The sequence below is a fragment of the Zootoca vivipara genome, chromosome 3 (genome assembly GCF_965207765.1).
Source record: "Zootoca vivipara chromosome 3, rZooViv2.hap1.1, whole genome shotgun sequence".
NCBI classification, from domain to species: Eukaryota; Metazoa; Chordata; class Lepidosauria; order Squamata; family Lacertidae; genus Zootoca; species Zootoca vivipara.
This window is the reverse complement of record NC_142586.1, coordinates 68153460-68166681: the sequence shown is the minus strand read 5'-3', so window position 1 is coordinate 68166681 and position 13222 is coordinate 68153460. Positions and strand designations below refer to the sequence as shown.

General features: G+C 41.8%; 1 protein-coding gene across 3 annotated transcripts in view; it reads left to right on the top strand.

Moving 5' to 3' along the window:
* Window positions 1-395: 395 nt before the first annotated feature.
* PRKN (parkin RBR E3 ubiquitin protein ligase) overlaps window positions 396-13222 on the top strand; it is a 602317-nt gene continuing 589490 nt past the window's right edge. For all 3 annotated transcript variants that reach the window (XM_088666303.1, XM_035108599.3, XM_088666302.1), the window contains exon 1: window positions 396-486. In XM_088666303.1, the coding sequence (XP_088522429.1) occupies window positions 480-486 (7 nt within the window). In that variant the 5' untranslated portion in view covers window positions 396-479. The remainder of the gene's footprint in view (window positions 487-13222) is intronic.

Below are 13222 nucleotides of genomic sequence, written 5' to 3'. Positions count from 1 at the left end.
CAAAAGCAAAAAGGTCATAGGATATGCCTGTGAACGAAGCAGTAGAGGAATGCCGTGCTCAGCGCGCCCACTCGCCTCACAAAGGTTGAGGGCAAATTATTCCACCCGCCCTTTAGATCACCGAGGTCCTGGATGCCTGCAGCGGGACTCAGGCGTCGCTTTTATTCCTGTCTCCTAGTATTGAACACAACAAGGCGGCGGCGGGAGGCAGATACCTATATTTGCTTGTGCTGTGTATTATTGCTGTAGCGACGTCCTCTTACGTGCTATTTATAGACAGCCACCCATACGTTAGCAGGGCGAAGCCGGGGAAGTGAGCAAGGAAAGGAGACTACGTTTCCCAGAGTGCACTGCTGCAAGAAGCGCCTCAACCTCGCCTGCGCAGTATTCGGGTTGAAGCTCCGGCGGCCTGCAGGGAGCGTTGTATCCTGAAGGTTGGCATTGCTGTGAAGGTGGACAGGGCCCCCCCTCCGCTGGCTATGATAGGTGAGTGGGACCCGGATGCAGCGTCCCCCTTTGATCCCCTCCCGGCACAACGGGGAAATGGTGGGCGGGTGAAGGGTCTTCGTGGTTTTTCAGGAACAGTGCAGTTTTGCTGAATATCCTAATCCCTATGTATGAACACAGAAATACACCCACGTGACACCGCAGCCTGTGAGCTCCTGTTTATATAAATTCTATGTAGCTCGTAGTACACTGCCAAAATACCCACTGAACATTTTACTTACTCTCTCCACGCCCATATACATACACATGTATGCCCCCTTTTTTGGCATTCCATCCCACTTAACAAATAAAAACGAACGTATCTTTCACTATAGTCAACCAAGCTCTTAGGTAGTTAACAGGCTTCTGATCCAAACAGTAATGCTGTTCCTATAACAGAAATGCATTGGTTAGTGATTGGGGCGGGGGGGGGGGCCGGGGGGGGACACCGTGCTCCTAAAAAGAGTAGTCTACTCTTGTGTAACACCCAAAGCTCACTGCCTCCTCCATCTGCATGCTACTTTCCTCAGTACTGCACACTCGGCCACCCCCAGGGTGAGAGCCAAAACACCAGGTTAGGTTAAGCACCCCTTTGGGAGAAGTTTTCACTGTGACACTTATTTTTGAAAGCAGCAGCAGCCAAACTACCGTAGCAGCTGTTGCTGGCAAGGAGAGGTGAGCAATCAGTAAACAGCTATTTCTTCCTCCTGGAACTTTTTTTTAACCTTATTTCTAGCTCCTGCTGCCCTGTAGCAGAGACTGGGCACTGTTGCCCTGTCCCACTGCCCTGGTTCTTGAGCTCAGGCAAGCTAGAGAAAGTGCTGTCTGCTTCTCTGTTCTGCAGCTTATCCCCTCTTGGCATAGGCAGAAGAAAGCCATTCACTTGTATCCTTGGTGGTACAACATAAGTTAAGGAGCAGCCAGCCACCTCATCCTCTCACTCACCTGTGGCTTGGGCCCTGTGAACTCAGATCATTCATGTTGGTGGAGGTCATTGGGCAAACCTAAACAAAAGAACTATTCTGAAACATCTGTTTTGATGAATTAAAATTTCCCATTAAGCAAAGGGGACTCTTTTTTATTTAGTATTATTTTAGAGCATTTGCACCCCACTCTTCAACCAAAAAAGAGTGGCTTATATACAATCAAATAAGACAAATCCCTATCCGTAGGCTTACAATCTTAACAAAACACAACATACAAGGGACAAGGGACAAGGAACAGGGAAGTAAGAACAAAAGCAAAAGCAGGCAGCAGTTTCTAAACAGTTTTTTCTATGATGACTAGCTGGCACATAAACAGTGTTCTCCAAATCATTGGTAAGAAGTCCATTAGCAATGCTGGACTGGAGGATTTAGTTTGCTTTGGATGAGAAAGTACTGAGACACATTTTATTTACAAATATACACAATGGAAGCAATTAGGCTTCTGCAACAGCTAGCCGAGCTGTTGGTCCTGCTTCAGGTTCCTAAAGAACCATTGTTTTAGCTACCTGGATGGGACTGCCCACAGCACAATTATAGCTAACTCTAGTGAAACCACTCTAGTGGAAGTTTCACTCTAGTGAAACTACTCTAGTAAACCACTGAGCCTTGGGCTTGCCGATCAGAAGGTTGGTGGTTCGAATCCCCGCAATGTGGTGAGCTTCTGTTGTTTGGTCCCAGCTCCTGCCAACCTAGCAGTTTGAAAGCATGTCAGAGTGCAAGTAGATAAATAGCAAGTAGATAAATTCTGGCGAGAAGGTAAACGGCGTTTCCATGCGCTGCTCTAGTTTCGCCAGAAGTGGCTTATTCATGTGGCCACATGACCTGGAAAAACTCTGATCAAACGTCGGCTCCCTCAGCCAGTAAAGCGAGATGAATGCCGCAACCCCAGAGTTGTCCGTGACTGGACTTAACTGTCAGGGGTCCTTTACCTTTACCTAGTGAAATATATTCACACTCTGCTTCTTCCCAACTTACAAATGCAAAATCAGGCTCAGGCCATTTTTCTTCTCTTCCCCTTAGCTGGTGGGTTATCACCTTCCCAACTCTGATGTGCATTGCATTTCAGAAGCTGGAGAGAGAGCCCCAGTTATCAGAAATGTTCCTCTTCTTTTGGTCACACCCCTGACCACTTGGGCCCGCTCATATTAATCAAAACAGCTGGACTCAGGGCTGTCTTAAGCATATCTGGCGCCGTGGTGCAAAGATCCCTCTGGCATCATCCCCCCAGCAACTCCAAAACAAGGGAGGGGGCAGTGGAAAATGTCCTCTGCTTCCCCCACATCCCCGATCCCCGGCGTGGTGGAGGCGATCAAGCAGGAAAACATGCTGGCAGACATGCTCTCTGGCGTCGGCCACCCGAGACAGCAGCCCGGGAACGCTGTGCGCCGCCTTTCGCCAGGAAACAGGAGGAGGACAACGACCGGGAGCAGGGCCGTCTTTAGCAGATGCAGAGGCTTGGGAGGGAAGCTGTGTGCAGCTTCACCCTAAGCCTCTGCGGGGATCGCTCTCCTCCTGTAGAGGCTTGGGAAGGAAGCTGCACGCCCGCCAGCCATATAGTTGGTGGGGCGCAGCTGGCGGGCATTCAGGGAAAGGGGAGGCTGCTGGCAAAGCCGTGCAACTCCCCCACTCGCTTGCGCGCCCCTGAGAGGCCGACGCCCTGGTGCGACAAACCACTAACACCAATGGAAAAGACGGTTCTGCTCACAATAGAAGTTTCTGCCAACATGTGATCTGTCACAAATCATTCCTGCTATGATTCATAGCTATTGGGCCTGAGTTACCAATTTCACTAAACTTTTTCTAGTTTGCAAGACCATGGAAGAAAAGGAAGCAAGGCTTAAACCAATTTTCCACCATCCAACAGAGACAGCACAATCCAGTATACGATTACTTGGAAATTAACCCCAATCGTGTTGAGTGAGGTTTATTCTTAGAACAGCGTGCATGGGGTTGCAGCCTTAGACATGCCTAAACCAATGAAAAAAGCAGACTTAAACACAATATAGTTTGCGGTTATATTGTGGTCCAGACCACACCAGTGATGTAACCATATTCTAATGGAAGGAAGAAGGAGATCATTCCCATAAGCCTCTTATTTTATTTATCCCAAGGATCTTTATGCACCTCAACATAGTAATCTTTACAGGTTCCACTTCAGTTATTTGGGATTTTATATACTGGTAATTAGTAATTTATGGTAATTTATCCAAAAATGAACAGATACATATTTATGTTTTTTCAGCCATGTTTTTTTAAATGCTCTTTGATACATTTTAATTGATCTGTATATTTTGAGATGCATTTTGTGGTTGGTTGATTCATGGATTTAGGTGTTCACAAGTGGACTGGAATGTCTGTGAAATGTTCAGAAAAGCTGTGAGGGTTGCGTAGTGAAACTCGTTTACTTCTGAATGATGTGTTTTTTTATATCCCCAAGAGATTGTGCATCCTTGGTCTGAATATCCAAAAAGCTTTTAAAAGTTAAGTTTGGTGGTTTAGTCTGTGTAGATTTTTTCCCTCTTTTCTTTTTTTCTTTTCAGTCACTGAAAATACTAAGTGAAGTATTTGTAATAGCTCCCTTCATTTTACTTCTTGCTACTGTCTTGCATTCCAGAGGGAATTTGTGGAAAGTCTGGCTTTCAGTAAAAAGCTGTGTGTGTGTGTGTGTGTGTGTGTGTGTGTGTGTGTGTGTGTGTTTCTGTTCTTCAGTAAATAATGTGGAATACTGAGGAAAATTCTATAGTCCTTGATAAAGCATACATTTGTTGAAATATTGTGTGCCAGTCTGCTGCACCTTGTTTTGCTTGACAGTTATTGTTATCCAAGGTAGAAGTACTACTTCCTTTCTGGACAGCAGTGGAGAAATACTACCTGCAAAGAATATTTTATCAGGCCTCTAACTCTATCAGTAGCTGTTATGTGCAGGGTGGATTGATCTAAATAGTCAATTTAAATCAAATTTCCGAGGTTCTAATGCATATATTTCCTGAACAATCATGCATACTAATTGGTTGCTATGAAAATTAAGTGGTGCATGTTCACAACTGAATATAGCTTTTATATATAGCTTTATACAACCTAGGAGAATAATCCAAAACCTCTGTTCATGGATACTGGTTGCCTTTTGCACTACAGAAAGTAGACTATACATGCTTAAGGACACTAAGGAATATTAGTTATTTGAAAACTGAACGCTGCAATCTTATACACACATACCCGAGAGCAAGTCTCCCTGGGTATCAAGAGACCTAGATGTTTACTCAGAAGAATAGGATTACATGGTAAGTGCCCAGAACTTTCCAAACACAAGTGCTGGTAGAAAAATATCCCATGGTATGGAAACTCTACCAAATTAAACTCAAAAGAGTACACAGCAGACAAAACTATGACTAATAAAAGCAATACATAATAGTTTTGCTGAATTGATTCCAATGTGAACCATAAACACAGGCTAGCTGATACAACGTATCATGTTAAAACTCCACTTGCACAGCTGATAAAATTAATCAAGTTAAACTACATAAGCAATGCAGCAGTGTGATTGATACCAGTTTAGATAACACACATGCTTTGTTTCTGGCTTAAAGATGGAAAAGCAACAACAAAAAACATCACCACTGTGAGAAACAGCACCATATCATGAAAATTATGGTGTGTAAACCATGCCACTGAGAAGAGCCCCTTTAACTGATGCATTTTAAGGGACAAAAAACCATAAACATGACAAGAGCCTTGCAATGAAAATCTTGTGCCCTAGGTTGGGGCCCTTTTAACCTATTCACTTTTGTACCCCACCACTTTTTAAGGTGAGACTGGCATATATGCATTCACGGTGTTGCCTTGGTTCTGGAACTCTGCTCAGTGCCTTTCCTTTTGTCACCCCTCCTGTCTGATCCCCGGAGTGTTGTTGTTTTTTTAAGTGATGTTGCTGGTTTCATTAAGTTGTTGTTTGTTTTTTTAAGCAGCACAGTAAGTCCCACAGTGCTCAGTGGGGTTTTTCTCCAATTACACGTGCATAGGATTGCAGAATGGTGCTGAGGTTGAGATCTGGTGCCTTGCCCTTGCCTAAGGCTAACTAGTGAGTTGGTGACTAACTTGAGATTGGCACTACTTTCAACTTGCTTCTCATGCTCTTAAACTAGCTCTCAACTTCATCCTCTCCCTGCTGTTCAATCTGGAATTTTTTTATATGCTATTCTAACTAAAGCCTTGTGACATGAACATCATGATCATTGTAAGCATCCATTATTTGGATTGGCAGTAGCTTTTGTTGGGCAATTTTGTTGATATTGCAATCTGAATTTTAAGTGCTGCTAAGGCAGTGAATATTTGAAGTTCCCCATTAAACCAGATTTGGTGGTACTAAAACAAAAAACTAAAAAGTGCTACCTGGCTTTGCATTGATGCGAAACTCTTGTATATAATCTAAGTGTTTAACTGTAACAACTGATGTTCTTTGTGTTAAGCTAGCATTAAAGAACAGAACTGTTTGGTCATTATGAAATATTTACTCTGGATGTTTGATTATCAGATGAGCAGAATTCCAAATAAGTGCTATTATTTATATTTAGAATTCCGCTCTTCTACACAGGTGCAAAATGTAGTCAAAAGGTCCAAGTTTCCTTCTGTGCAGACATAATCCCAGTCTCTCTCTCTTTTTATACTAAATCATGACAAATCAGTTTTCCTGAACCAAAAATGGGTTAGAATAAAAAAAAAGAAATCCAGACCCAGTACTTAAAACACATAGAATATAAAAATACTTTACATTAATAATTCCATTTGAACCACAACACACACACACAGTTGGCAAATGAAAACTATATCACACGGTTATCATATCTAGCTCTCCAGGGTTAGATGAAAATAGATGAGTTTTGTAACTCCTCCAGAATGCCATCAAGGACAAACAATATTTGACCACACTCTGAGGTCATTCAAGATCCTCAGAGTGATTGTAAAAACTCTTTCCTTAGCTGTTGGATGATTTCATGTAGTGAGGTAATATGGAACAGAGCTGATTTGATGAGTGCAACTGGTGTGAGGGGTTTGTAAAGTGAAAGACAGGCCATAAAGCATGTTGTCTCAAGACTGTGGAGCTTTAAAGGTTAACAGTAGCACCTTGAATGGGGCACAGACGTGAGATAAGTTTGTCACAGAACGGATTGTATACATTCTTGTCTCTCTGTGTTCTTCAGGAGATGAGCTGCTGCTAGGAATAGAATTTTCTGAAAATCCTGATTTGGAGCTTATCCACATGATTATTATTTTTGTACCGTCTTTCTCCTTGATGCTGACAAGAAATTAGGGTTTTACCGCTTTCTCTAAAATTATGAACAATTATTGCATGATTATATCCAGCTACACACGTGTGGGCTGTGCCCACATGAGGACATTTGTTTGTTCATGGGTCACTGTTTATGTGAATCACCTGTGTTCACACATGAGCACTCTTAATTTTATGTCTCTGCAATCGTATCCCAATGTTTCTCATCTACACTAGTGGGCAGTGCTTGATGGGATATCTTTGGGCTGTGTGTTGTTGCTCCCCCCCCCAATTAGTATTCCCCACCAACCTTCAGTTAGGGAAACCTGAGGTCCATTGTGGGCATCTACTTTCTAGATTCTGAATTAGGGAGGTAATTGGGCATTTAATGGCCATTGCACAACACACAATTGTAAGATTTGGGATATGGCTGGAGCTTATCTGAGCTGTTGGTACAGATCGGTAAGGTATATCACATTGTTGAGAAATGTTAACATTTAAATTAAGTACTCAAAGGTCAGTGTAGAACAGATAAGTTTATTTTGGTTTTATGACCTATGTCTGTATCCAATGAGATCCCTGAAGATTACTGTGTACATTTTTATACTGTACTTGCTCAGTGTTTATTATTTGTTCTCACAGTCCTTTTTATTATTTGATCTTTTACTTGGTTTTGTCAATTATTATTATGCAGTTGATTTTGTGTTTAGGATTTCTCGAACAAATATATGACAAACAAACATGCATGTACATTTCAGCATACATGTAAGTTTTGTGTCATTTCAAAAAATAATTTTTTAGTATTGTTTTTATTTTGCATTACATATTGGAGGGCAGCATAACTTTTCAGTGCTTTAGGACAGGCATAGGCAAACTCGGCCCTACAGATGTTCTGGGACTACAATTCCCATCATCCCTGACCACTGGTCCTGTTAGCTAGGGGTCATGGGAGTTGTCCCAAAACATCTGGAGGGCCAGGTTTGCCTATGCCTGATTTAGGGCCTCTAATAGTCTTGATTTGCCCCGTGTGAAAACCTGTGGACCTCCTTATGTAGATCTAGGTCCCAAGCAAAATGCAGGAGCTGCATTTATATCAGTTAGTTTACAATGCTGGCAGCAAGCACTTCAAATGTTTGTTTTCCATTGGAATATTTCTGTTTCTGCAAAATTGTTTTTATTCGGCTCTTCTTTCTCTCCTTGGCTACCCCCTCCCCCTGCTTTAATCTCCTGAAATAGCAGATTAAGCTAAAAACTTTCCCCCAGTACTTCTAACAGTTTTCTTCAGAATTATCTTGTTGGAAGAAAATATTCCATCTGCTTCATTCCTTAACATAGCAAACCTCCTAAGTGAGCCTTGTGATAGAGACTGGCTGAATTCCACACAATGTGGTTGTTGGCCCCAAGCAAGATGAACACAATCTGTTTTCTCTAGTTCTAATAAAGGGAGAGTCGAGCGCCTTCATTTGCCTCTTGATTTTGTGATGCTTATGTTTTATGCCCTCCTTTCTTATAATAGCAGACTCCCTGCTGCTCACTCATGTTTGTATCCATACAGGTAAGCATCACACACACATTAAAATATCTAGTGCGGCAGTGCTTTAGCATTTAAAGCCAAATCTTCATAGGCCTTTGGCTGCAGAGGCGTTTAAGAACTTTGCATTATTCTTTCCAAGAGCATACCTGTTCTGTGAAAGTTTACCTGTGTAAGAGGTGCAGATTGTCATCCGAGCATTCTTCTGGTGGATTTTGCCCATATTGTGCACATTGTATTCGAAGATGTGGTAGAATTTTCTTCTGCCTTCCAAATGCGTCACTGTTTTTTTTTATGCCATAGGTTTTTAATTTTCTTTTTGGTAAATCTAATACTAAAAATGCAATAACTGAAATTGAGATAAAGCATCTGTTTCATTGAGTTTAGCATTTGGTTTGTTAAAATCCACCAAGACTCTTAGGCATAGGAGCCAACTCCTAGGGTCAAGGGGTCTTTGCCCCCCCAATAAAATATTTAAGGAAGCCAGGCCTCCCCAAAGTTGATGGGCACTGCTATTCAAATGGTGTCTGTGCACCACATCATGTGATCGATTATGAAGGTTAGGGCTCACTTGCCTCCCCCAATATATTATTCAAGTTGGCACCCCTGCTCTTAGGGGTGCTATCTCAAAGAGACCCCCATTCTGCAGAAGTAAAGAATTCCTCACCCTTGACCGACTCTTCTGGAATTTTCACAAGGCAATGTTTTGTACCTGCCACTGTTTCAAGATGGCTGCTGTATCTGTCAGGGAAGGCAAAAACATATGGTGGTACCTTGGTTCTCAAACTTAATCCGTTCCGGAAGTCCATTCCAAAACCAAGGCGCACTTTCCCAGAGAAAGTAATGCAAAATGGATTAATCCGTTCCAGACTTTTAAAACAAGCCCTAAAACAGCAATTTGACATGAATTTTACTATCTAATGAGACCATTGATTCATAAAATGAAAGCAATAAACAGTGTACTGCAGTCAATCAATCAATCACTAGCTGAACTGGGTTCCACACAGTCACAAAAACAAAATGAAAAGAGCCGCAAAAGCAAAGTCGGAAAATAAATAACAAAAACCGACCTCAGCGTAACACTCAAAACAGAAGTGTGGCACTCAAATCGGTAGCAGAACACCCAAAATGGAGCATGTTCGGCTTCCAAAAAAAGTTCACAAACCAGAACACTTGCTTGCAAGTTCGCAGTGTTTGGGTTCCAAGTTGTTTGAGTACCAAGACGTTTGAGAATCAAGGTACCACTGTATATGCAAGTAGACCAGTTTAGATGAGTGAAAAAAGAATTGTCCCCAGCCCTGTTGAGTTGACAAGCTTCACAGTGATACTGTTCTCTTGAACGAAGCACTGTGAAATGTGGGAAGGGGAAAGCTTCTTAAATAATATTGGGCAGAGCCAGCATGCCTGAATTACCCCTTCTCTCTGCCGTCCAGATACCCATGAAAAACCCTTCTCTAATCAGCTGTTGTCATTTCACCCATTTCTGCTGGGAGGTAAGAGCAAGGAAACCTGGAGTGGATGGACCTCCTGCCGGTCTACATTCTCCTTCCTTAACTGTACCATCAGTAGGTATGGTATCTTCTATGGCCCTCCCACAATATACTGTATGTCAGTATCATCCTTCACTTCTTCTCTTCTCTTCTTGTTGGCTATCAGGGGGATCTGTCCCCCACCCGATTGCGATGCCATATCTGTGCATTGCTATTCTTAATAAAAGTGAAGTGCTGCACGGGACTTAGATAGCCATGGTTATTTGCATTGTCGCTCATTGAAATGGTTCTTGACAACTTGTGTCAGCATTTGTCAACATTTATATTAAGGTTGCATTGTTAGATCTTACTTTATTCTGCAAATGCAGGGTTTTTTTTTTGGAGCTGTTTATTTCATCAGCTCACCTGAACTGGAATAAGAACTGCTTATAAACCATTGCAATATGAGATTGTGTGGCACAGATTAGAAAGCTGATTTAACATGAATACAGTTTTTTAAATCTTAAATTTCTGAAAAGGAATATAATGAAGCAACCTTTGGAAGATAAAGCACATTCTAAACAGAGAGGCTTAATTTACTCTGTCATTTGCACAGATGAAACAGAAGTGGGGAAAGACAAGAGCTAGCAATATTGGCTGTCCTTGTTTCACTTTGAGTGAAACTCACACATATTGCATTGCTATATATCATTACTGTAAAATTAAGGTACTTTGAGCTTTGTTGCAATTATATCAAGTACCTATGGGTGGGGGGGGGGCGTTCTTGGTGGTTTTTGAAGCAGTGGGATTTTTTCCTGCAACATTGATTTTCTTAAGCTAAGTGCGCCTATTATAATAAATGTGCTCATTATTTAGCACTGCCTGGTTTCCATCTCCTCCAAAATATGCTGGTTGATGCTTTTACTTGCAAGTAAAACTGCAGAGTGTGTAGGATACTCCTTTTGTTATTATTTTACCTGAATAACACCGTTCATTTTTTTAAGGCAGGCATCTGGCCAAACGGGGCTACCAAGCAGACCAGCTGGGAGTGTTGGGTGTTCTCCCATTAAGAGTAAAACACACACATGAACTAATGTGCCAGTTTGACATTTGTAAATCAAATCGGAGAATTCTCAGCGACTGTATAATAGGATGCTGAACATAACAAGTAACAAAGTGTGAGAATGACGTAAACCCCTCTGACCTTTCCTTAAAAAAGAATGAGAAAAGCTTCAGTTATTATGGTGAAGAAAAACAGGAATGTAGAACTGGAAGTTCAGCTGATCTAGCCACCTGATGTATACCAATCCTACAATTTCTGTGCCATCTTGTAGTCTTTCAAAACATGCACACAAATGAATCTGTACTATCAAGATTAAAGATGCCAAGTTCTGTATTCTCAAGGGACACTGCCAGAAAGTGGTCTGGAAGGTACAAATGTTGTGCAAACTGACACCCTCACAATTACTTCCACCACCACCACCCAGTAGTAGTCATTAGCCATGGTGGCTAAATGGAGCCACCATAAGAATCAGTATGTGTCAATATCAGACACCAGGAACAAACAATGGGGGACTATTGTCCTATGAACTTCCCAGAGACATCTGCACATGATTGGGAAACCCAGCCAGATGGGTGGGGTTTTATTTATTTATTTGAAATAGGGTCTTGGATTGGAGGGGCTTTAGGCTTAGTTAGCCAGGCTCCTCCTAATAACTAAGATTTAGTATAAAGGATGTAAATAAGCTGTAAGATTAATCTCTGTGCTGTTTTTTCAAGGGAGTGACTTGTATCTCCATGTATGGAGAGTAATACTGTGTTGTTAGTTGGAACTCCTCAAATGCATTTTAGTTTTATTTTATTTTTATTTTTAAATCCACTTATCCTGGGACTCGAAGCAGGATACAACTGTGAAATAACATTCTTCGTGAAAAGAGAAAATCCCCTGCAAAATGTTTCAGTCGGGTTTCTGCACATGTTTCAGCCTAGAAGAGGGGAGCGGCCCAAATTCACACCCAGAATGTTTTTGTGCACTGCCTGGGGGTGACAGGCAGGCATGACAGTTGTCAGCAGGGATTCAACCTTGCATTTTCTCTGCCAGAACTACAACTCTCAGAAACACAAGACTGTCTATAATCAGTGGAGCGAGTCTTTGAAACCGGGCCTGATCACATCTTGCACAGCTAGTGAATGGCAGGAAGACATCTGATAATAGAAGCCATGGCAGTTTGATCCTCAAAGCACCCACTCTCTCAGCCCATTAAAATGAATGCCTGAGCTGTAACCATGGCATCTTGAGAGACAGCACCGTGATATATTTCTAAGGTGGTCAGAGGAGAACAATACAATAAATAAAAAAGACGATATATGTGTAATGCGACCTTTTTTGAATGTTGCTGCTGTGGTGCTTTTATTTTAATCTCTGAAGCTTCAGGTAAAGAGTGTCAAGTACAGTTGTACTGAAAACTAGCAACCACTTGAGCATGACAGATTTACAGAACTTAAATGTTTCCACTGTAGCTTTTTGTTGAATGCCCGCTTGCTTGTCTGCTTACAAAACCACTTGTTCAAACAATAGCAGATGAAAATGCCCATGCAGTATTGTAAACCAGAAATCATTATTTTTCATCCCATGGTTTTGCTCTGACAGTGATTGCAAAAAGGTTGCCATTTTATTTTTATTTCCATTCAAGTGTCCTGTATTAATGTGTTTCTTATTTTATGCCCTTTTTAATCCTTGTTTAACACCCATGAAACCTATGTACAAATGACCTCTTCAGATTATGCACCCTACTTGTGGGTAGAGAGACTGAGGAAAACCTTTCATTGCACTTCTCCAAGGTAAAGTGAGGTCCTCTGTTGGATTCTCTGGGGTGGGGCTCACTGTTAGCCGTGAAAGTAGCACAACTTCTTTCCCTAACCGTATTCTTGTGTTGCTGCTGGTGCAAGTGGCAGGAACAGCCGTGCTGGCAGGCCATCCACAATTTTGCACTTGCCACACTGCCTAGTGTTGTCCTGGGGTCGGTCGGTTGGTCTCTCTCTCTCTGTGTGTGTGTTTAGGGAGGGCCGGAAGTGGCAGTTACCATAAAAAATGGTGGTGAACGTGTAGAGAAAATCCTGCAGGGGGGGGCTTCTTTTTATAAGGGGGCAGGGAGGGTGAGTAAAACAAAAATTACTAGATTTTTTTTCTTCAGTAAAATCTATTCTGAAAAATTTCAGCTGAGCTTGAGTAAATACTTTTAACGGGCTCTGATAATAGGCTGCACTTGGGAAATGACATTGATTTTACATGCTTTTTTTTTTATTCCCCTAAGCTGAACAGCTATAAAGTATTTTCAATTCCTTCTCATTCCTTTATATAGATTATACTGCCTTGCATTGCAGATGGCAGATGTGGACAAGATCAGCTAGTATTGACAGTTGTCAGCGTTTGACTTGAAAGCACTGGAGATGGGCTTTGTACCAAAACAGTCAGATCGAATCC